General features: G+C 47.8%; 1 protein-coding gene across 1 annotated transcript in view; it reads left to right on the top strand.

Annotated features, from left to right (window-relative positions):
- Positions 1-21,023, top strand: part of LOC137310095 (collagen alpha-1(V) chain-like) — a gene marked incomplete at its 3' end in the record, with an annotated part of 258,789 nt that overhangs the window by 212,066 nt on the left and 25,700 nt on the right. The window contains exons 27-36 of the mRNA XM_067978050.1: positions 318-371; positions 7,866-7,919; positions 8,338-8,445; positions 12,193-12,282; positions 13,848-13,901; positions 14,976-15,083; positions 16,107-16,214; positions 18,004-18,057; positions 19,891-19,944; positions 20,053-20,160. Coding sequence (XP_067834151.1) covers positions 318-371; positions 7,866-7,919; positions 8,338-8,445; positions 12,193-12,282; positions 13,848-13,901; positions 14,976-15,083; positions 16,107-16,214; positions 18,004-18,057; positions 19,891-19,944; positions 20,053-20,160 — 792 coding nt within the window. The remainder of the gene's footprint in view (positions 1-317; positions 372-7,865; positions 7,920-8,337; positions 8,446-12,192; positions 12,283-13,847; positions 13,902-14,975; positions 15,084-16,106; positions 16,215-18,003; positions 18,058-19,890; positions 19,945-20,052; positions 20,161-21,023) is intronic.

Below are 21,023 nucleotides of genomic sequence, written 5' to 3' on the forward strand. Positions count from 1 at the left end.
GCCTCAGCTCCAACACTAGAGGAGCAGCCCCTCCTGGTGTCCCACACACATCCCTCACCAGCGGCCTCGAGCAGCGAGATTGCTTTGTGCCAGGTGTGTGTTGATGGCTCAGGCTTCACAGGGGACCCTTGCAACCAGAAGACAGATGAGACTTTTATCCCATCAGTCTGAGCGAGATTCAAGCCTAGGTCTCGGAGGTGAAAATCCCACCCAGTTCCCTGTAGCAATAATTTTGTTTTACAGTAATTATCTGTACCATCAAACATTATAAACTGCTAAATGATGCCTCTCTCTCCAATCCTTTGCTAACTTTATAGGGGCCGCCCGGTAAGGATGGATTACCTGGACACCCTGGGCAACGAGGTGAAACTGTAAGTATCAACCCTCTCTGAGATATCTTTTAGTGTTCTGCTCCCTTCCCTATATCTGAGGAGATTCCCTCCAAGGTGACCAGTCTCCTCTCCTGTCGGCAAGACTGGATGTACATTCAGCTCCATGGAGAGACCTACAGGGATCAGCCAGCTCCCCAGATAGACAAAGGCTGTTAGCTCTTGGAAATTGATGGCACAGCCTGGTCTTCGGAGAGCTTACATCGCAGAAAGCATGGTTGCCCATGTACAGAAACTGCAGGCACCTGTACAGGCGGCGTACTCCATTTATATGGGAGATGTCAGGCACCTGAACGGCTACCAGACCCATGAGAGATAACCTCTCTCTCAGCATCTCCGCTGCTCTCACATCTAGGCTCCTCCCCAATTGTAGAGTTGAATCTGACCCAGTTTACCACACTTAGTGTGGGCGTAGAGATAATGTACTTCAGGGAAGGAGAACCTGTCACCCTTACCCATTCTGGACCACCTGTGACTCCAGTCTCACACTATGCACTTGACTCTGAATTGGCCTCTCGCAAACCCGTTTACTGTAAACTAAGAGCTTCCAAGGAACAGGGCCACCACTTTGGGTGACCTAGGCTGAATTATCAGTGGGAGTGCTACGATTAGCCTCAATGCTCCAGGGAGAAATCAGCCAGGGGTCCTATTCTCTGATCACTGTCCAGTGAGTGCTGCCTTGCACAGATGTTGGGTGAGGAGAGTTGCATTGAGTTGTGTTGAATTCTGTTGTGTTGCGTTGCATTGAGTTGTGTTGAGTTGTGTTGTGTCGTTGACTTTAGTTATTGAGTTGTGTGATGCGTTGCGTTGAGCTGTTGCGTTGAGTTGTGTTGCGTTGATTTGCGTTGAGCTGTGTTGCGTTGAGCTGCGTTGTGTTGCATTGTGTTGAGTTGCATTGAGTTGTGTTGTGTTGTAGAGTTTAGATATAGAGTTGTGTGATGAGTTAAGTTGCTTGGTTGGGTTCTTGAGTTGAGTTGTTGTGTTGAGTTGAATTCTGTTGTGTTGTGTTGAGCTGCTTTGAGTTGAGTTGCGTTGTGTTGCGTATTTGAGTTGCATTGAGTTGTGTTGAGTTGCGTTGTGTTGCATTGCGTTGTGTTGTATTGAGTTATGTTGTTGCGATGTGTTGAGTTGCATTGTGTTGTGGTATGTTGCGTTGTGTTGCATTGTGTTGAGTTGAGTTGAGTTGTGTTGCATTGTGTTGTGTTGAGTTGCTTTATGTTGCGTTGTGTTGCATTGTGTTGAGTTGAGTTGAGTTGTGTTGCATTGTGTTGTGTTGAGTTGCTTTATGTTGCGTTGTGTTGCATTGTGTTGAGTTGAGTTGAGTTGTGTTGCATTGTGTTGTGTTGCGTTGCATTGTGTTGAGTTGCTTTATGTTGCATTGAGTTGCATTGTGTTGCACTGAGTTGCATTGAGGTGTGTGTGTTGTGATGTGTTGCATTGAGTTGAGTTGTGTTGAATTCTGCTGTGTTGAGTTGCATTGAGTTGAGTTGTGTTGAGTTGCATTGTGTTGTGTTGTAGAGTTTAATTATTGAGTTGTGTGATGAGTTGAGTTGCTTGGCTGTGTTGCTGAGTTGTTGTGTTGAGTTGCGTAGAGTTGTGTTGTGTTGAATTGTGTAGAGCAGCATTGAGTTGTGTTGTGTTGTAGAGTTTAGTTATTGAGTTGTTTGATGAGATGAGTTGCTTGGTTATGTTGTTGAGTTGAGTTGTTGTGTTGAGTTGAGTTGAATTCTGTTGTGTTGTGTTGAGTTGCTTTCAGTTGAGTTGCATTGCAGTGAGTTGCGTTGAGCTGTTGTGTTGAGTTGCGTTGAGTTGCGTTGTGTTGAGTTGAGTTGTGTTGTTACGTTGAGTTGCGTTACGTTGTGTTGAGTTGCGTTGAGTTGCATTGTGTTGAGTTGAGTTGTGTTGCGTTGCATTGAGTTGAGTTGGTTTGAGTTCTGTTGTGTTGTTGAGTTTAGTTATTGAGTTGTGTGATGAGTTGGATGGAGTTGCTTGGTTGTGTTGTTGCATTGAGTTATGTTGAGTTGCATTGTGTTGTGTTGAGTTGTGTTGTTGCGTTGTGTTGCGTTGCATTGAGTTGAGTTGGTTTGAGTTCTGTTGTGTTGTTGAGTTTGGTTATTGAGTTGTGTGATGAGTTGGGTGGAGTTGCTTGGTTGTGTTGTGTTGCGTTGAGTTGTGTTGAGTTGCATTGCGTTGCGTTGGGTTGAATTGAGTTGAGTTTTGTTGCATTGTATTGCGTTGCATTGAGTTGTTGCGTTGAGTTGTGTTGTGTTGTGTTGCGTTGGATTGAGTTGTGTTGAGTTGCATTGAGTTGTGTTGAGTTCTCTTGTGTTGTTGAGTTTAGGAGTTGCGTTGAGTTGCATTGAGTTGTGTTGAGTTCTCTTGAGTTGAGTTGTGTTGTTGCATTGAGTTGTGTTGTGTTGCGTTGAGTTGAGTTGTGTTGAATTCTCTTGAGTTGAGTTGCGTTGAGTTGTGTTGAGTTCTCTTGAGTTGAGTTGTGTTGTTGCAGTGAGTTGTGTTGTTGCGCTGTGTTGCATTGAGTTGTGTTGTTATGTTGCATTGCGTTAAGTTGAGTTGTGTTGAATTCTCTTGAGTTGAGTTGCGTTGAGATGTGTTGTTGCATTGAGTTTTGTTGCATTGCGTTGAGTTGAGTTGTGTTGTGTTGCATTGTGTTGCGTTGAGTTGTGTTGTTTTGTTGCATTGCGTTGTGTTGAGTTGCATTGAGTTCTGTTGTGTTGTTGAGTTTAGTTATTGAGTTGCTGATGAGTTGCGTTGAGTTGAGTTGAGTTGTGTTGAGTTCTGTTGAGTTGAGTTGTGTTGCGTTGACTTGAGTTTTGTTGATTTGTGTTGCATTGTGTTGTTGAGTTGCATTGAGCTGTGTTGAGTTGTAGTGTTGAGTTGAGTTGCATTGAGTTGTGTAGTTGAGTTGCGTTAAGTTCTGTTGAGCTGTTTTGAGTTGCGTTGTGTTACGTTGTGTTATGTTGAGTTGAGTTTTGTTGATTTGTGTTGCATGTGTTGTTGAGTTGTGTTGAGTTGTGTTGTGTTGTAGTGTTGAGTTGAGTTGAGTTGCATTGAGTTGTGTTGTTGAGCTCTGTTGAGTTGTGCTGAGTTGTGTTGAGTTGAGTTGTGTTATCACATTGAGTTGCGTTGAATTGAGTTGCATTGTGTTGTTGAGTTGCGTTGAGTTGTGTTGAGTTGGGTTGAGTTGTGTTGAGTTGTGTTGAGTTGTGTTGAGTTGCAATGTGATGAGTTGCGATGAGTTGCCTTGAGGTGCATTGATTTGTATTGTGTTGTATTGTGTTGTTGAGTTGTGTTGCATTGCATTGAGTTGAGTTGTGTTGTATTGTTGAGTTTGTGTTAAGTTGTGTCATGTTGTTGAGTTGAGTTGCATTGTGTTGTTTGGTTGTGTTGTGTTGTTGTTTTGTTGAGTTGCATTGAGCTGCATTGAGTTGCGTTGCAATGAGTTGAGTTGAGTTCTGTGGTAGTGTTGAGTTGAGTTGTGTTGAAGTGTTGAGTTGAGTTGCATTGAGTTGTGTTGCGTTCTGTTGAGTTGCATTGAGTTCTGATGAGCTGTGTTGTGTTGCGTTGAGTTGAGTTTTGTTGATTTGTGTTGCATCGTGTTGTTGAGTTGTGTTGAGTTGCATTGAACTGCATTGAGCTGCGTTGCAATGAGTTGAGTTGTGTTGTAGTGTTGAGTTGAGTTGCATTGAGCTGTGTTGTTGATTTGCATTGAGTTGAGTTTTGATGATTTGTGTTGCATTGTGTTTTTGAGTCATGTTGAGTTCCATTGAGTTTTGTTGTTGACTTCTGTTGAGTTGCGTTGAGTTGCATTGTGTTGAGTTGTGTTGTAGTGTTGAGTTGTGTTCGTTGTAGTGTTGCGTTGAGTTTAGCTGAGTTGAGCTGAGTTGTGTTGTGTTGAGTTGAGTTGTGTTATTGCATTGAGTTATATTGAATTGAGTTGCGTTAAGGTGTTGAGTTGCGTTGAGTTATGTTGAATTATGTTGAGTTATGTTGAGCTGTGTTGAGTTGCGTTGAGTTGCAATGTGTAGTGTTGAGTTGCGTAGTGATGAGTTGCGATGAGTTGTATTGAGTTGCGATGAGTTGCCTTGAGGAGTGTTGATTTGTGTTGCGTTGCATTGAGTTGAGTTGTGTTGTATTGTTGAGTTGCGTTGTTGAGTTGCGTCATTGAATTGTGTCGTGTTGTTGAGTTGAGTTGCATTGAGTTGTTTTGAGTTCAGTTGTGTTGCTTTGTGTTTGGTTGTGTTGTGTTGTTGTTTTGTTGAGGTGCATCTCAGTAAGTTGCGTTGTGTGGAGTTGCATGGAGTTGTGTTGAGTTCTGTTGAGTTGCATTGAGTTATGTGTTGAGTTGAGTTGCATTGCGTTGAGTTGCGTTGCGTTGTGTTGCATTGAATTATGTTGAGTTGTGTTGCATTGCATTGAGTTGCGTTGTTCTGTTGCATTGCGTTGAGTTGAGTTGTATTGAGTTCTGTTGAGTTGTGTTGAGTTGCATTGAGTCGTGTTGTTTTGCTTTGTGTTGTTTTGCGTTGTGTTGAGTTGTGTTTTTATGTTGAGTTGCGTTGCATTGAGTTGCGTTGCATTGAGTTGCGTTGCATTGCATTGTGTTGCGTTGAGTTGTGTTGTGTTGCGTTGAGTCGCGTTGAGTTGCGTTGATTTGTGTTGTTGGTTTGCATTGCATTGAGTTCTGTTGTTTTGTTGAGTTTAGTTATTAAGTTGTGTGATGAGTTGCGTTGAGTTGTTTGGTTGCATTGTGGTGTTGAGTTATTTTGTTGAGTTGCGTCGCATTGAGTTGCATTGAGTGCAGTTGCGTTGAGTTCAGTTCTGTTGCGTTGAGTTACATTGTGTTGCATTGAGTTCTTGAGTTTAGTTATTGAGTTGTGTGATAAGTTGCATTGTGTTGAGTTGAGTTGGGTTGAGTTATGTTGAGTTGCATTGAGTTGTGTTGAGTTCTTGAGTTTATTTATTAAGATGTGTGATGAGCTGCATTGCGTTGAGTTGAGTTGGATTGAGTTATGTTGTGTTGAGTTGCATTGCATTGAGTTGTGTTGTGTTGTTGAGTTTAGTTATTGAGTTGTGTGATCAGTGGCATTTAGTTGCAATGTTAGTGTTGAGTTGAGTTGTTTGGTTGTGTGGTTGTGTTGTGTTGAGTTGTTTTATTAAGTTGCGTTGCAGTAAGTTGCGTTGAGTTGCATTGCGTGGAGTTGAGTTGAGTTGTGTTGTGTTGTATTGTGTTGAATTGTGTGTTGTGTTGAGTCGTGTGTTGCGCTGAGTTGAGTTGAGGTGTGTTGTGATGTGTTGAGTTGCATTAAGTTGCATTGAGATGAGTTGCATTGAGTTGTGTTGTGTTGAATTGTTTAGCGTCAAGCTGCCTTTAGTTGCATTCAGTTGTGATGCATTGAGTTGTGTTGAGTTGCGTTGCAGTGAGTTGTGTTGTGTTATGTTGTGTTGCATTGCGTTGCAGTGAGTTGTGTTGTGTTATGTTGTGTTGCATTGCGTTGCATTGTGTTGTTGAGTTGCATTCAGTTGAGTTGCGTTGCATTGTGTTGAGTTGTATTGTGTTAAATTGCATTGTGTTGAGTTGCGTTGTGTTGAATTGCATTGCGTTGAATTGAGTTGAGTTGGGTTGAGTTGCATTGCGTTGAGTTGCATTGAGTTGAGTTGGGTTGAGTTGCATTGCATTGAGTTGCATTGAGTTGAGATGAGCTGTGCTGCGTTGTGTTGTGTTGAGTTGAGGTGAGCTGTGCTGAATTGAGTTGTGTTGAATTGAGGTGCGTTGAGTTGCGTTGGATTGCGTTGCGTCTTGATGTGTTGAGTTGAGTTAAGTTATGTCGAGTTGTATTGCATGGAGTTGCGTTGTGTTGCGTTGAGTTACGTTGTGTTGAGTTACATGATATTGTGTTATATACTCCGGTCAAGAAAAGCTCATTGGGACCACATACACATCCCCACCTCTTTCTGGACTGATCCGTTTACCCTTACTATTCCTTCACCTCACTTCACCTCCTTTGAGAGGCAAAATGCTAGGACCTCGAGGCAATTCAGGAACTTTTGTCAAAAAATCCCCTTATGTCCCCTCACAGGCAAATCTCGGAGGGCCTAACAACTTTGGCTCTTACCGAAAATGTTCCCTTCCATCTGCCCTAATCTTTTAATTTTCTAGAAATGTCAGTGCTCATTTTTACCTCTGGAATGCTGGTCTGCAGAGCAATCGCCATCGATCAAAAATCGAACAAATGCAAATCCAGCGTGACTGGTATCCAGGGACCCGTACCCAGGGTGAATAGGACCCGTACCCAGGGTGAATAGAACCCGTACCCAGGGTGAATAGGACCCGTACCCAGGGTGAATAGAACCCGTACCCAGGGTGAATAGGACCCGTACCCAGGGTGAATAGAACCCGTACCCAGGGTGAATAGAACCCGTACCCAGGGTGAATAGGACCCGTACCCAGGGTGAATAGAACCCGTACCCAGGGTGAATAGAACCCGTACCCAGGGTGAATAGGACCCGTACCCAGGGTGAATAGAACCCGTACCCAGGGTGAATAGAACCCGTACCCAGGGTGAATAGAACCCGTACCCAGGCGGGAATAGGACCCGTACCCAGGGTGAATAGGACCCGTACCCAGGGTGAATAGGACCCGTACCCAGGGTGAATAGAACCCGTACCCAGGCGGGAATAGGACCCGTACCCAGGCGGGAATAGGACCCGTACCCAGGGTGAATAGAACCCGTACCCAGGGTGAATAGAACCCGTACCCAGGGTGAATAGGACCCGTACCCAGGCGGGAATAGGACCCGTACCCAGGCGGGAATAGGACCCGTACCCAGGGTGAATAGAACCCGTACCCAGGGTGAATGGATCACATTCCCAGCGATAAATGGGAACTAGGTGACACAATGATGTCATCCTGCCCTTTTGTAAGCAAGTTGACATGTGTGGTTCAGCTTCAGGTTTCTGGTCCCTTGAAAGATCGTGTCTCTTTAATAGTGCTGTCTCTTTAATGGTCCCACCCTTTAATAATCCCACCCCTTTAATAATCCCACCCCTTTAATAATCCCACCCTTTAATAATCCCACCCCTTTAATAATCCCACCCCTTTAATAATCCCACCCTTTTGATGTTGACAGCCCTTTTTTTTTTCAGATTGCTATTGTTGCCATGAGCGTAGTTGCAAGCTATTGTGTGTGGGCCCTGGGGCAGAGCTCCATGTGTTTTGCTGCAGGAACACATGAAGATGAGGAGGAGAAAGAGCCCAGTGGGGCCCTGGGACTGAGCAGTGCGTGCTTTGTTGTGTGGTCCTGTGTTTGACTCTCCGAGGGTCCCTGTGGGGGGGAACCCCTCGCGGGCTGCATTGATTCTGAATTAATTCCGCTTGCTCTCCTCTGTACATTCTGAGTGATTCATTAATGATGAGATTTAGCTTGTAAGTAACTGACCTCTCAAGCCTTCGCCACACAGGGTTTCCAAGGCAAGACCGGCCCCCCTGGTCCTCCTGGTGTGGTTGGTCCTCAGGTGAGTACAGGATCGTTCAAAATTCATTTTAGAATCTCAAAATAAGTTTATAATCGGAATAAATTGTATAGCACGAAATTCAGTAACTCAGAATATCGGCACGGGGTGTGGGAGGGGCTCAGAATATCGGCACGGGGTGTGGGAGGGGCTCAGAATATCGGCACGGGGTGTGGGAGGGGCTCAGAATATCGGCACGGGGTGTGGGAGGGGCTCAGAATATCGGCACGGGGTGTGGGAGGGGCTCAGAATATCGGCACGGGGTGTGGGAGGGGCTCAGTAGGTTGGTATGGGGGGGTTCAGATGGTTGGCACAGGTTTTGGGGGTGCTCTGACGGTTGGCACGTGTTGTGGGGGGGCTGAGAAGGTTGAAAGGGTCACTCTGCCTCTCACTGTGCTCGTGGCTGCTTTTTCCCTGTCAGGGTCCGACGGGAGAGACGGGTCCCCTTGGGGAGCGTGGTCACCCCGGGCCACCTGGTCCCCCCGGAGAACAAGGCCTGCCAGGGTCTGCTGGGAAAGAAGGTGCAAAGGTGAGTGTTTGAGGTCTGACCCAGTGTTCTTTGTGACAATTCGGTGAGAGCAGATCTTTTTGTGTCCAGTCAATCACCAAACTCCCTGAAAATAGTCGATAGAAAATTTAGCAAATATCCTAACTCGCTCCGAGTCCCGTTCTCCCATCACCCCCTGTGCTCGCTGACCTACATTGGCTCCCGGTCCGGCAATGCCTCGATTTTAAAATTCTCATCCTTGTTTTCAAATCCCTCCATGGCCCTCGCCCCCTCCCTATCTCTGTAACCTCCTCCAGCCCTACAACCCTCCGAGATCTCTGCGCTCCTCCAATTCTGGCCTCTTGCCCATCCCTGATTTCCATCGCTCCACCATTGGCGGCCGTGCCTTCAGCTGCCTGGGCCCTAAGCTCTGGAATTCCCTCCCTAAACCTCTCCGCCTCTCTCTCCTCCTTTAAGACGCTCCTTAAAACCTACCTCTTTGACCGAGCTTTTGGTCACCTGTCCTAATATCTCCTTATGTGGCTCGGTGTCAAATTTTGTCTGATTTATGCTCCTGTGAAGCTCCTCGGGACGTTTTACTACATTAAAGAAACTGTATAAATGGGAGTTGTTGTTGTTGATATAGAAATTCATACAAGTTACAACATGGAAACAGGCCATTCAGCCCATCCAGTCCGTGTCGGTGTTTAAACTCCACGTGAGCAAATAGTTCTAATCACATTTACCGGGCCTGTTCCCATTTCCCTTCACCCCCTTTTCCTTCATTCCCCCCTCTCCAATCTCATCTTGAATGTTGACAGTTTCTGCCTCAACCACGAACCCTGGCAGTGAATTTTAAAAGGGAAAAGCGGGCGGGTTGGGGGCCGGTTGGGGGCATTTCAAAATCGCAACCATTTTGGACCCTCCCACTCCTGGATTTCACCGGGGCGGGACGAGGAGGGGGTGGTGGGCGACCAACCCACTCCCAGCAGGTGGGTCGGTGATTAAAACCTCTCAAGGAGGCTGCGGGCCTCCATTTTTATAGATTTTGCAATTTCACGCCCTGGGGGCCGGGATTCCCGCCACATGGGAGGAGGCGAGAAGGCCCGAAACTAACAGGTAATTGCCTTTCTGGCACAGGTTGTGGGCCCGGAGGAGCAGGAGTGCTTCCCCCAGGCCTAACGAGCCTACCCCCCCCGCAATGATCGCGGACCCTCCCCCTCAATGATCGCGGACCCTCCCCCTCAATAATCGTGGACCCTCCCCCCCAATGATCACGGACCCTCCCCCCCAATGATCACGGACCCTCTTCCCCAATGATCGCGGACCCTCCCCCCCAATGATCGCGGACCCTCCCCCCCAATGATCGCGGACCCTCCCCCCCCCAATGATTGCGGACCCTCCCCCCCAATGATCGCGGACCCTCCCCCCCCAATGATTGCGGACCCTCCCCCACCAATGATCGCAGACCCTCCCCCCCAGTGATCGCAGACCCTCCCCCCAATGATTGCGGACTCCGCCCCCCCCCAACGATCACAGACCCCCCACAATGACCCCGATCCTGACACCCCCCCTCCGGTGACTGACCCCCGATCCCACCCCCCATGACTGAGTCCCCCCATGTCCCCCGTGCCCACCCCCCCCACCCCGATCCATACAAACACAGACTTACCTGAACACGTCCTCTCCCTGACTGCTCTCCTGTCCGACTCAGACCAGCCGGTCAATCAGGCCGCTCAGTCGGACGGCAAACCATCAAAAAAAGAATAAAAGACGTCCTTACCTCAAAATCGTGAAGTTGTCGGGGAAACCTGTATTTCCAAGTTTCCCCTCCACAGTTTGACCCCGCCCCCTTCCCGTCTTGGGGTCAAAATCTTGCCCTCAGTGTGAAGAAATTTCTCCTGCCTTCGGTTCCAAATCTTTTCCATTTAATCCTGTATCCACGGCCCCTCGATCTTCAACTACTAGAAAATGGTCTGCTTCTATCCCCCACCCCAGCCTTTCAAAGACTCCAGTTATCTGGCCCCTTGGTCTTTTGTATTGTGAGGACCCTTTGCTTTAAGAAAGACAGAGTTGGCATTTCTATCGTGCCTTTCATGACCTCAGGACGTCCCAAAATGCTTTACAGCCAATGAAGTACTTTTTTGAAGTCTGGTCACTGTTGTAATGTAGGAAACGCAGCAGCCAAATTGCGCACAGCAAGATCCCACAAACAGCAATGAGATAAATGACCGGGTAATCTGTGTTATAGTGATGAGGGATAAATATTGGCTCCAGGACACCGGAGAGAACTCCCCCTGCTCTTCTTAGAAATAGTGGTCCTGGGATCATTTACATCCACCTGAGAGGGGCAGACAGGGCCTGCGTTTAACGTCTCATCTGAAAGACGGCACCTCCGACAGTGCAGCGCTCCCTCAGTACTGACCCTCCGACAGTGCAGCGCTCCCTCAGTACTGACCCTCCGACAGTGCAGCGCTCCCTCAGTACTGACCCTCCGACAGTGCAGTGCTCCCTCAGTACTGACCCTCCGACAGTGCAGCGCTCCCTCAGTACTGACCCTCCAACAGTGCAGCGCTCCCTCAGTACTGACCCTCCGACAGTGCAGCGCTCCCTCAGTACTGACCCTCCGACAGTGCAGCGCTCCCTCAGTACTGACCCTCCGACAGTGCAGCGCTCCCTCAGTACTGACCCTCCGACAGTGCAGCGCTCCCTCAGTACTGACCCTCCGACAGTGCAGCACTCCCTCAGTACTGACCCTCCGACAGTGCAGCACTCCCTCAGTACTGACCCTCCGACAGTGCAGCTCTCCATCAGTACTGACCCTCCGACAGTGCAGCACTCCCTCAGTACTGACCCTCCGACAGTGCAGCACTCCCTCAGTACTGACCCTCCGACAGTGCAGCTCTCCATCAGTACTGACCCTCCGACAGTGCAGCACTCCCTCAGTACTGACCTTCCGACAGTGCAGCGCTCCCTCAGTACTGACCCTCCGACAGTGCAGCGCTCCCTCAGTACTGACCCTCCGACAGTGCAGCGTTCCCTCAGTACTGACACTGGGAATGTCGGCCTGGATTATGTGCTCATGTCTGTGGAGTGGGACTTGAACCCATGACCTTCTGACTAAGAGGCGAGAGAGAGTTGCCCACTGAGCCAGGGGGCTGGGAGTGAGGAGCAGCGAGAGGCTGGACGGAGGGTTTTTTTTGACAGTGAATATTGATACCACTGTGTCAGCCATTGGAGTTGGAGACGGAGCAGGACGTGAGAGTCTTCGGAATGCAGCAGAGTTTCCCGAATTCGCAGGATTATTCCTCTTCACTCCGAGAATCAAAGTCCAGCTCTCAGCACTGCTTGTTACTCGTATACCAGCCTGGGTTTAGCAGTTTTGTTTGTCTAAATTATTAATGACTGTCTTGTAATCTCATGATCAAAACTACAACAAACAGAGTCTCCAGAGTACAGCAGGGTGATTTCTCCAGCAAGATGTGGAGTGGGAGATAGTTCCCTAACACAAATTCTGTGCATAAAATCAATCCCAGTCACTTACAGCAGCGCAGTCTCCAGGTGTGATTGACAGGGGAATTACCCAATCAAGCCCATTCTGGCCGGGACTTGTGCTGTCATTATATGCAGCATTTTTAAAAAATAGATCTTACAGAAAAAAGGAGTAATTTTCACACCTGTTGTTTGGGGTGGTCCTTGCTCTTGGATTCCTCAGTTCCTGTTGGACGTTAGGTCTCTGTCGGATCGTTTGTTGCCTGATTAACTCGTTATTTGTTCTGTGTTGTGCAGGGTGACCCCGGGCCTGCAGGACCTCCCGGCAAGGATGGTCCACCGGGCCTCCGAGGATTCACTGGTGAGCGTGGACTCCCCGGCCCCCTCGTAAGTACACCAACAATATCTTCACCCCTTGGACGTCCACACTGTTCTCACCTTCGGTCCAATCATCACACAGCCCTGAGAGATGGTTTGAAGCTGAGAGTCTGTAGTGAAATTAAAAAAATATTAAACACTCCCAGGGACAGGTACAGGGTTAGATACAGAGTAAAGCTCCCTCTACACTGTCCCATCAAACACTCCCAGGGCAGGTACAGGGTTAGATACAGAGTAAAGCTCCCTCTACACTGTCCCATCAAACACTCCCAGGGACAGGTACAGGGTTAGATACAGAGTAAAGCTCCCTCTACACTGTCCCATCAAACACTCCCAGGGCAGGTACAGGGTTAGATACAGAGTAAAGCTCCCTCTACACTGTCCCATCAAACACTCTCAGGGCAGGTACAGGGTTAGATACAGAGTAAAGCTCCCTCTACACTGTCCCATCAAACACTCCCAGGGCAGGTACAGGGTTAGATACAGAGTAAAGCTCCCTCTACACTGTCCCCTCAAACACTCCCAGGGCAGGTACAGGGTTAGATACAGAGTAAAGCTCCCTCTACACTGTCCCATCAAACACTCCCAGGGCAGGTACAGGGTTAGATACAGAGTAAAGCTCCCTCTACACTGTCCCATCAAACACTCCCAGGGCAGGTACAGGGTTAGATACAGAGTAAAGCTCCCTCTACACTGTCCCATCAAACACTCCCAGGGCAGGTACAGGGTTAGATACAGAGTAAAGCTCCCTCTACACTGTCCCATCAAACACTCCCAGGGGCAGGGACAGGGTTAGATACAGAGTAAAGCTCCCTCTGCACTGTCCCATCAAACACTCCCGGGGCAGGTACAGCACGGGTTAGATACAGAGTAAAGCTCCCTCTACACTGTCCCATCAAACACTCCCAGGGCAGGTACAGGGTTAGATACAGAGTAAAGCTCCCTCTACACTGTCCCTTCAAACACTCCCAGGGCAGGTACAGCACGGGTTAGATACAGAGAATTTCTTATTAAACAGAGGGTTGTTCAGACATGAAATGCTCAGGGAAAGGGCAGAGGAATGGGACTAAGGGGAGAGATCTTTCAGAGAGAGGGCACAGGGCGTTGGGATGAATGGGGAAAGGGCCGGGGAATGGGAATGAGGGTGAATGGCCTCCTGTGCTGTAAAATTCTGTGATTCTAAGCAGATTCTAATCACCCAAAGAGATTACTGAGAGTTGATCGAGAGCAGGGAGTTTCCTCAGATCTGCCATAACTTGTCCAGAAGTGCGTCAGAAATCCTGTTTCTGTGTGTAATGAGCTCGGAGGTAGTTCCTGGTCTGTGACTCCTTAATGTAGCTCAGTACGATTGGGAATGGATCAACTATCGCAACGGTTTTGGGAATGTGCGGGAGACTTGCTCTGGTCACTGTGTATTAGTGGGAACAAAATGGAGCAATTTCCCATGCTCTGCCCAGGGGTGAAATCCTTAACACATCTGAAACGATCCAGAGCAGACCCCCCGCCCCGATCAACGTCTAGACCGCGCATTTGATGGATTCCGGTACTGATTCTTATTTCTTGTCTGTCAACAGGGTCAGATCGGTTTGAAAGGCAGTGAAGGACCTCCTGGTCCCCCCGGTCCATTGGTGAGTGAGAAACAACCTGGAGAAAAGAGCAAATGCCCAAGATGTAGGGTCACCATCTCTGATTGGCCGTATCCCTGGAGGTTTCATCACATGACCTCCCGCCTCCAACCACCCCACCCGGTCAAACAGCCTTTTTTCCCCATCTCCAATTCTAATAAACAAAAGTGTGCAAAAAAAAATGATAAAAGAAGTTGGGGAGATTAATCTTTCATTCCTGTAGACTCCAGGCCAATCTTGGAGGGTTGGCAACCCATACCAGCCCGGGGCTAAAATGAAACCCTTTGGACTAAGTATTGTGGGATGTAAGTCCTCGATTGCACACTCATTGCACACTCATTGCACGCAGCCTCACACCTTTTGTGTATCAGAAAATGGCGCACGTGCGGCCCACGATTCTGAATCCCTTCGGGCAGGAGATCACGGATTGCGTGAATTCCCAAAGTCCAAGCGGACGAGCTCCTCTCCGAGAACACGCGGTTGGAACATTCGTCTGTATATCGATCAGAAACGTTTTCAACAGGAAGGATAGAGAATGACGTGAAAATACACGTCAGCTTTGTTTAGAAGTTTTGCAGAACCACACCAACGTCCGTGGGTTCCCGTGGAGTGGCTGAGCGTGGACCCACGCATGACGCGTTCCTGGCCAGGCCTCAGCAATTGTCCTGAGTGGGGGCCTTGGATGGAGGCCTCAAACTTCCCCCACAGAAAAGGAGGGCAATTCAGTCCTCAGGACCTGGCCTGTCCCTTCAGCCTGGGGCAGAGTGCGACATCTAGAGATACAAGAAAAAGGGACAGTCAGAAAATGAGAGAACCACACCGTGGAATAGAAGCATACGATTCTGGTTGCTGTAATTAAGGATTGGTTTTAGAATTGGGTGGATTGGCAGATGAATGTGTAGCCCAGGGTCTCTGTACCCGTCCATGTTACCCCCCTGCTGGGACAGTCAATCTCCAACGTGTTTCAAACCCCCCCTGCCCCGTGTGCTCCCTCTCGTAGTTGAGGGTCTATAAAGTCCAGGATTATTGGTGACATTTTTAGTTTTAACCTTTAACCTTGAGTTGTTTTTTTTTAAGGGCTCGCCAGGCGATCGGGGACAAGCTGGTCCAGCCGGGCCTATTGGTCTCCCAGGACGACCAGGACCTCAAGGACCTCCAGGCCCTTCTGGTGAAAAGGGAGCCCCTGTAAGTGAAGCTTCTCACGACTGAACCACTCAATGTCTGTACACTGTCAGTACACCATGTACCTTGCTCTGTGTACACTGTCAGTACACCATGTACCTTGCTCTGTGTACACTGTCAGTACACCATGTACCTTGCTCTGTGTACACTGTCAGTAAACCATGTACCTTGCTCTGTGTACACTGTCAGTACACCATGTACCTTGCTCTGTGTACACTGTCAGTACACCATGTACCTTGCTCTGTGTACACTGTCAGTACACCATGTACCTTGCTCTGTGTACACTGTCAGTACACCATGTACCTTGCTCTGTGTACACTGTCAGTAAACCATGTACCTTGCTCTGTGTACACTGTCAGTACACCATGTACCTTGCTCTGTGTACACTGTCAGTACACCATGTACCTTGCTCTGTGTACACTGTCAGTACACCATGTACCTTGCTCTGTGTACACTGTCAGTACACCATGTACCCTGCGATTTATACACTGTCAGTAAACCATGTATGTTGCTTCCTGTACGTTGTCCATTTACCACATACCTTGCTCTGCGTACGTTGTCCATATACAATGTTCCCTGCACTGTGTTCACTCTCCTCCCTGTTACTTCTGATGTCTATCCTTGGTGTTCTCTGTACAGTCTCTGGAACGTTATCAGAGCCCTCAGCTCAGAACTGTGCCACTTCCTGAATACTCAGCTGATGTTCGAAGCAGAGGCTACAGAAAGGATCTGCACTAAGCAGCTCGTCAAACCGGTTAGAAGGAAGATTACAGGAGCCACTGTGCAAGGAGCACGGATAGTAAATACTGACATCGAGGAGCAGCCGGCCATCGCTGCACCAACATTTCAATACTCTGACTCCTTAATCCACAATCAGACACCTGGAAATCAGACACAGTGAAGGAGTTTGAGAATCTGATCTAACAGCAGTCCGACTGACTAAACAAGGCACTGGACACTTTGAGTTGAGTTACACATTCAAGCTACAAGTCCTTCCAACTTTCTCTCTCCTTACTCCATTCACAGGGTGAGAAAGGGCCTCAGGGGCCAGCGGGTCGAGATGGAATCCAGGGTCCAGTCGGCCTCCCAGGTCCAGCAGGACCTTCAGGAGCACCGGGTGAAGATGGAGACAAGGTGAGCACCCAATAGGATGATTCATTAACAGCAGCAACGCAGGTTAACAAGGCCATTTAAAAAAAGCAAACCAAGCTCTGGGGTTCATTTCTAGAGAGACAGAATTGAAAACCAGAGAAGTTGCTCTGAGGGAGCGGAGACGGGCGATGGGAGCAGATTCATTAGTAACTTTCAAAAGGGAATTAGATAAACACTTGATGGGGAAAAATTACAGGGCGATGGAGAAAGAGCAGGGGAGTGGGATTAATTGGATAGTTCTTTCAAAGAGCCAGCACAGACATGATGGGCCGAATGGTGACCTCCTGTGCTGCATACTACTGTGATACTATGATAAAATTATGTTAAACTTGTATAGAGCCTTGGTTAGACCACACTTGGAGTGCTGTGCACAGTTCTGGACTCCATATTATAGAAAGGATATAGAGGCACCGGAGAAGGTGCAAAAAAGATTTAGAAGGATGATACCAGAACTGAGAAGATATATTTATCAGGAAAGGCTGAACAAGCTGGGGCTCTTTTCTCTAGAAAAGAGAAGACTGAGGGGTGACCTGAGGAATTCAGGAGAAACCAGAGAGTGGTGAGAATGTGGAAGTCACTACCACAAGGAGTAGTTGAGGTGAATAGTGTGGATGGATTTAAGGGGAAGCTCGATAAACACATGAGGGAGAAAGGAATAGGAGGAGATGCTGATAGGGTGAGATGAAGTAAGGAGGGAGGAGGCTCGTTTGGAGCATGAACACCAGCATAGACCAGTTGGGCCGAATGGCCTGTTTCTGTGCTGTAAATTCTCTGTAATTCTATGTAACAACAACTTGCATTATTTTTGCACCTTTAACTTGGAAAGTATAATGATGTACTTCACAGAGGCGTATCGAAAGAATGGCCGCAAAGTCGTATTGGAAGGGATGACCAAAAGCTTAGTCAATGAGGTGGGCTTTAAGGAGGGTCTTAAGCGTGGATGGGTTTAGGGTGGGAATTCCAGCACGTGGGGCCACCAATAATGGGGCAACGGGAGAGAGTGATGGACAAGAGACCAGAGTCAGAGAAACAGAGAGTTCATTGCGGGAGAGGGGGGCGGCGGAAGGTTGCCAGGCTGGAGGGGGCTACAGAGATAGGGAGGGGCGAGGTCCTGAGGGGATTTAAACATGAGGATAAGAATTTAAAATTGAAGGTGTTCCCGGACGGGGAGCCAATGTAGATCAGCGAGTACAGGGGTGATGGGTGAATGGGACTCGGTGAGTTAGGATACGGGGCAGCAGAGTATTGGAAGAACTGATAAAGAACATTAAAACCAGAGAGCCAATTAATTCATTTTTCAGTGAGTGAAGGGACCAATCACAATGGGTGTTGTTCTTGGGGTTATGATTAAAGTTAGAAGTGACACAAACATCAGATTAATGATCAGAAGTAGATTAATCCTCAGATCACATGCTGTCTGGTTGGTGGAAAATCATTTTGGTTCTCAAGTCACTGTTATATTGTTATCAGAAAAGGTCCGTGGAGCCTGAGATATTGTTGGATATTCTGGAATTCACTGCCTGAAAGGGCGGTGGAAGCAGATTCAATAATAAATTTCAAAAGGGAATTGGATAAATACTTGAAAAGGAAATATTTGCAGGGCTATGGGAGGTGTAGGACTAATTGGGTAGTTCTTTCAAAGAGCCAGCACAGGCACGATGGGCCGAATGGCCTCCTTTTGTAACGTATGATTCTATGATTTATATTGACAGGTGTGAATGGTTTTCTTTTAAAGAACAATGATCTTTGATCTTTTGTTTTTCCTGATCAGGGTGAAGCTGGTGAGCCTGGACAGAAGGGCAGCAAAGCTGACAAGGGTGAACAGGTGAGGAGCACCATCATCGAAGGAGCGTTTGATTTGGAAAAATCACTCCTTCCACACTAGAGTGGACCAACCTGCCGGCTGGGTTTCCTCAGCTTAGTCTGGCCTTGCTCAGTCAGGTGATATTACTCTGAGGTCGAGGGCTATATGAGCAAGCTCCTTCCGTTAGTGACCACACTACAGGTAAGAACAGGTGTCACCATTGGACCTGAGAGCTCCTTCACTCCGAGAAAACCTTCGTCAAAAAGAAAATTGGGGAAGTGAGTCACTCAGTCGTGTCTGGTGAGGTAAAAGAAAGACTTGCATTTATATAGCGCCTTTCAGGACCACAGGACATTCCAAAGAGCTTTACAGCCAATGAAATGTAGGAAACGCAGCAGCCAATTTGCACATAGCAAGATCCCACAAACAGCAATGAAATAACGACCAGATCATCTGTTTTAGTGATGGCGGTTTAACGTCTCATCCGAAAGACGGCACCTCTGACAGTGCAGCACTCCCTCAGTTACTGCACTGGGAGTGTCAGCCCGGATTATGTGCTCAAGTCTCTGGAGTGGGGCTCGAACCCACACCTTTCTGACTCAGAGACAAGAACACTACCCACTGAGCCATGGCTGATCATCGTGAGGCACGGCAGGCCGAGATTATATAATATCCCTGTTTGACCTAGTCACATAACATCATAGCTCAAGCCAGCTCAACCCAGGATAAAATAATAACCTGGTCCAAACCCAGCCCATGAAGAGTTAAAACTCTACACTAAGCCCCGAATGCCTCTGAACACTTTGTTATGGAAGTGCTGAGGAGAAAATAGGGCCCTTAACCGATTGAAATGGGTAATTTGATAGAACTGGAAGGTCAGCCCTGGGCTCGGGCTTTCCCCTGCATTTGGACCCAGAGGAGCAACACTTGGCTCCCAGTGTTCAAAGGACGGATCCTGGCTCGATTGGAATCCTCCTTGGATGCGTTTGAACAGGGTAATGTGCAATGATTCAGCCGCAACATTCCGCAAACTGTGTGTGCAGCACAGAACATGAAGGAGATCTCGGCTAGTTCCAGCATTGTCACTGAGTGGCCACTGGATCTACCTGTGTCAAGGAACTTCCCCCAATATGGGCACAAAGGGAGCACAAAACCAGCGTTCCGATTGGCCCCCCCAATAAACACTCCACCTGATTTTTAGGAACATAGGAACAGGAGTAGGCCATTCAGCCCCTCGAGCCTGCTCCGTCATTTGATAAGATCATGGCTGATCTGTGATCTAACTCCAGATACCTGCCTTTGGCCCATATCCCTTAATACCTTTGGTTGCCAAAAAGCTATCTATCTCAGATTTAAATTTAGCAATTGAGCTAGTATCAATTGTCATTTGCGGAAGAGAGTTCCAAACTTCTACCATCCTTTGTGTGTACAAATGTTTTCTAATCTCGCTCCTGAAAGGTCTGGCTCTAATTTTTAGACTGTGCCCCCTACTCCTAGAATCCCCAACCAGCGGAAATAGTTTCTCTCTATCCACCCTATCTGTTCCCCTTAATATATTTTCTTTCTATTCAATGCCCCCCCCCACCTCACCAAAATTGAATTTTATCCCCAAGCTGCCCTAAACTCACCGGGGTTGATTTTCCTCTGGGGGTTCTCCCTCTCATCCTCTGTAACTTTGGCAAAGGAGCCATAGAAAGCCCGAAAACAACATAAACAGTGTTATTGACCATTGGCTGTTCAATCAATCTGTACCAATCAGAGAAATCAACCTCATGTGCCTCAGGTTAGACTTCTAACCTTGGATTGGATGCAATAACTCTTACTGAAGATATCTGTCTTATGTTCTGTTTACAGGGTCCACCTGGTCCTTCAGGACCTCAAGGCCCCATAGGACAACCTGGTCCAGCTGTGAGTACACTGGTTATTCCCTTGCATTGTTGCTGCGTTAGACCATTTCCTGAGTTAGCAGAGTCCATAGGCAAGAGTTCTGACGACCCTACCTTGCTTGTGTTTTAGGGTGCTGATGGTGAGCCTGGTCCCAGGGGACAGCAAGGGCTCTTTGGCCAGAAAGGTGATGAAGGTCCAAGGGGTTTCCATGGTCCCCCTGGTCCAGTTGGTCTTCAGGTAAGTTACTGGACGTCTACCTGTTTAATTCTCTCCTCCTGTATCACACTCACATGTTGAAAATACTAAAAGCTACCCCTACATTTCAGAACCTTTGATTTAGTTTGTTGGTTTGGTTGAGAATATCTCTTATGAAACCAGTGAAATCTGTACATTTATAATGTGACAATAGCCAATGGACATCCCTTATTACTGATTCAAGGTCAAATTTTGGAAGGAGCAGGGCCAATATCTCTCGAGAAGGAGATGAGGATTTAGAGTGAGATTTTGCAACACTGCTGAATTAATTTTCAGGGGAGGGAGAGGACGGGGTTTCAGGGGGAGGTCACGCTGAGCAATGTAATCGAGAATAATCCCCAGATCTAATCTGGGCAAAGTTTCCAGCAAAATCAGAGACATGTCGAAAGAGATTGTGTTTGCAATGCCAATCGGAGAGAATCTTCTGGAATGTATTAATGACATGGCAACTAGAGTAAATCTAACCTCCCCCAGCCCCAATGTGTCCCTTCAAGTTAGGGATCTGCAGGTAGACGGTATCCATGATGAATCATCAGGCATGGATTCAGGATGGGACGGGCTTCAGGGGTCGATGGCCTGTTCTTGCTCCGGCCTCCCTTATGTTCTTATTGTAGATTTCCTTCTCTGACACCTCACTCCCGTTGCTCTTTGTTACCATTGAATGAACTGAGAGTTTCCTGAGAGAGAGGCCAGTGGTGGATATTGATTATTCACTCTGTCCCTGTTTGGGAATGAGTATCTCGTCGTCAGTGACTTGCTAGGTGGAGTAGCTCCCTACCCGGGGTGGGGGGGGGTGGGTCTCGGTAGGGGGAAGCCTGATGGATTGGGAGCAGTTGAAGGACCCG

The sequence above is a fragment of the Heptranchias perlo genome, unplaced genomic scaffold (assembly GCF_035084215.1).
Source record: "Heptranchias perlo isolate sHepPer1 unplaced genomic scaffold, sHepPer1.hap1 HAP1_SCAFFOLD_215, whole genome shotgun sequence".
NCBI classification, from domain to species: domain Eukaryota; kingdom Metazoa; phylum Chordata; class Chondrichthyes; order Hexanchiformes; family Hexanchidae; genus Heptranchias; species Heptranchias perlo.